Below are 2,091 nucleotides of genomic sequence, written 5' to 3' on the forward strand. Positions count from 1 at the left end.
CCTAGGAAAGTATCCAGGGCCCCACGGTGGGCGCCAATGTTCCGGTATAAAACCACAGACTAAAGGCTAACCAGTTTGAGAGCAAGCGAAGTAAACAAAGTAAATGAAAATGCGTGAAAATGATAGGATCTCTGCCGCTTGGGCGGTCCTCTTCTATTTATAACTTGGGTTTTGGTCCGGCTGGACCATGGGTTGCCCGGCCCATTTGTTACATGATAGTGATAAGCCCAAAATAAATGACCCGGTTCGCCTATATCAGTCCAGTCCCTGTGTTTGTAAAAGTGTTTGAATTTGGTCCCTTAGTCAAAAAATGACGTTTAGTGGCGGTTTTATTTACAGTTACTGGCGGTTTATAATACAGTTATTGACGGTTTTTTGACTGAGGGACCAAAATCAAACGCTTTTACAAACACAGGCACTAATATGACCTTTAACCCTTTAATATATAACGCGATGCAATTTGATTACACTTTCTTTGTTAGGTCTGCCGGTCTGGTAAATTAATTCATGTTCATCCATGTAAGAGTTCAATCCAACCTACCCATTTATATATCAAAAAAAATGAATGGATTTAATTTATTATATGGTTTCACTAGACCTTCAAACTAAAAGTTTGTGAATCAGACCACTAAACGTCTCCATACATATGACTTAACTACCACACAGGTTGGTACAAGTTGTGGGCGTTGCAAAAGATGGTTTATGATGAATTTAGGAAAAAAAGGTTAAAAAACATGACTAAGTATGGCGAGTAAAACTCTCTACAAGTATCAATACATTGCAAATACATTGACTTGAGATCTCTATTTAAATTAGAACAACCTCGTATCAGTTAATATACGCGGTTCGTGGTAAATTACCGTGAAATCTATGGTCTATGGATAAGAGTACATAGTTAAAAAAATCTTAGAAATTTTGTTCCTATGTCATACGCCATGGAGGTGAGTGAAACTACAAGGTGCATATAAGTTTGAAAGGAGTCTAAATGTCACCAACTTTTGCTTGCACGTCACCAGCCAGGCTCAAATCCACTCTAAATGTCATGTCTTGAATCTATATTAGAATCATTGCATCCACACCATAAGTAAGTTTGAAAGAAGTCTCACCAATAGTGGACTGTGGAGTTGTGTTATAAGCTCACGCTATAATTATTAATTCATCGGCCTAAAGTCCTCTTGCCTCGCCCAAACACTTTTTAATGACATTCAGAATTATCTTGTTAGCAGCTTCAACTTGCCCATTTGATTGAGGGTGCTCAACAGAAGCAAACCACATTTCAATTCCCATCTCAGCACAAAAATCCTTAACCACCTTGTTTGTGAATTGAGTACCATTGTCTGAAACAATCGTGGCTGAAACACCAAACCTGCAAACCAATTTTCTTCAATAAAACTTTTTAACTTTTTCAGCTGTTATCTTCGCTTCTACTTCAATCCATTTGGTGAAGTAGTCCACTGCCACCAAAACAAATCTGACTTGTGCACCTGCTGGAGTAAATGGTCCCAAAATATCTACGCCACACATTGCAAAAGGCCATGAGGAACTCATCGAACTCAATACTTCTGGAGGTGCCCATGTAAATCAACATAGACCTGACACTTCTCACATTTCTTCATGTATTCCATGCAATCTTTTCTTAGAGTTGGCCAATAAAATCCTACTCTCAATACTTTCGCTACCAGAGATCTTCCGCCCACATGACTTGCACAAACCCCCTCATGAACTTCAAACATAATTATGTCCGCCTCCTCTTTAGTGACACATTTGAGCAATGAAGTTTCAACGCCTCTTCTATACAACTGTGCTCCCATGATTGTATAATGACTTGCCTCACGAATATGATTCTTGGTAAAAGATGTTAAGTCCACCCCTTCTGATTCCAAACAAGCTCGTATACGATCTATTCAACTTTGACTTGCATTGTCCACAACCATAATGCTATCTGCTTCAATACTTGGGCTTTTCAATGTTTCTTGAATCACCGACTAGTTGCTCCTCGGTTTCTTAGTGCTTGCCAACTTTGAAAGTATATTCACCCTCATATTTTTTCTCTTGGCACATGACCAACTTGCACCTTAACAAATTTCTTCA

General features: G+C 38.8%; 1 protein-coding gene across 1 annotated transcript; it reads right to left on the bottom strand.

Annotated features, from left to right (window-relative positions):
- Positions 1-981: 981 nt before the first annotated feature.
- Positions 982-1,811, bottom strand: LOC130715576 (uncharacterized). Its single transcript, XM_057565695.1, has 3 exons — positions 1,561-1,811; positions 1,180-1,366; positions 982-1,053 (listed from the first exon to the last, which is right to left on the bottom strand). The coding sequence occupies exons 1-3, from the start codon at positions 1,809-1,811 to the stop codon at positions 982-984; spliced, it is 510 nt and encodes a 169-aa protein (XP_057421678.1).
- Between the last annotated feature and the right edge of the window lie 280 nt (positions 1,812-2,091).

The sequence above is a fragment of the Lotus japonicus genome, chromosome 1, assembly GCF_012489685.1.
Source record: "Lotus japonicus ecotype B-129 chromosome 1, LjGifu_v1.2".
In the NCBI taxonomy this organism is placed as follows: Eukaryota; Viridiplantae; Streptophyta; class Magnoliopsida; order Fabales; family Fabaceae; genus Lotus; species Lotus japonicus.

What these genes read in the sequence shown, in the direction of transcription:
- LOC130715576 (XM_057565695.1), bottom strand. Translation starts at nt 1,811, where the DNA reads ATGGGAGCACAGTTGTATAGAAGAGGCGTTGAAACTTCATTGCTCAAA. An exon ending in TTACATGGGCACCTCCAGAA is followed by an intron (nt 1,367 to 1,560) that starts GTATTGAGTTCG and finishes ATTGGTTTGCAG; the next exon opens with GTTTGGTGTTTCAGCCACGA. An exon ending in TTAAAAAGTGTTTGGGCGAG is followed by an intron (nt 1,054 to 1,179) that starts GCAAGAGGACTT and finishes ATTCTAATATAG; the next exon opens with ATTCAAGACATGACATTTAG.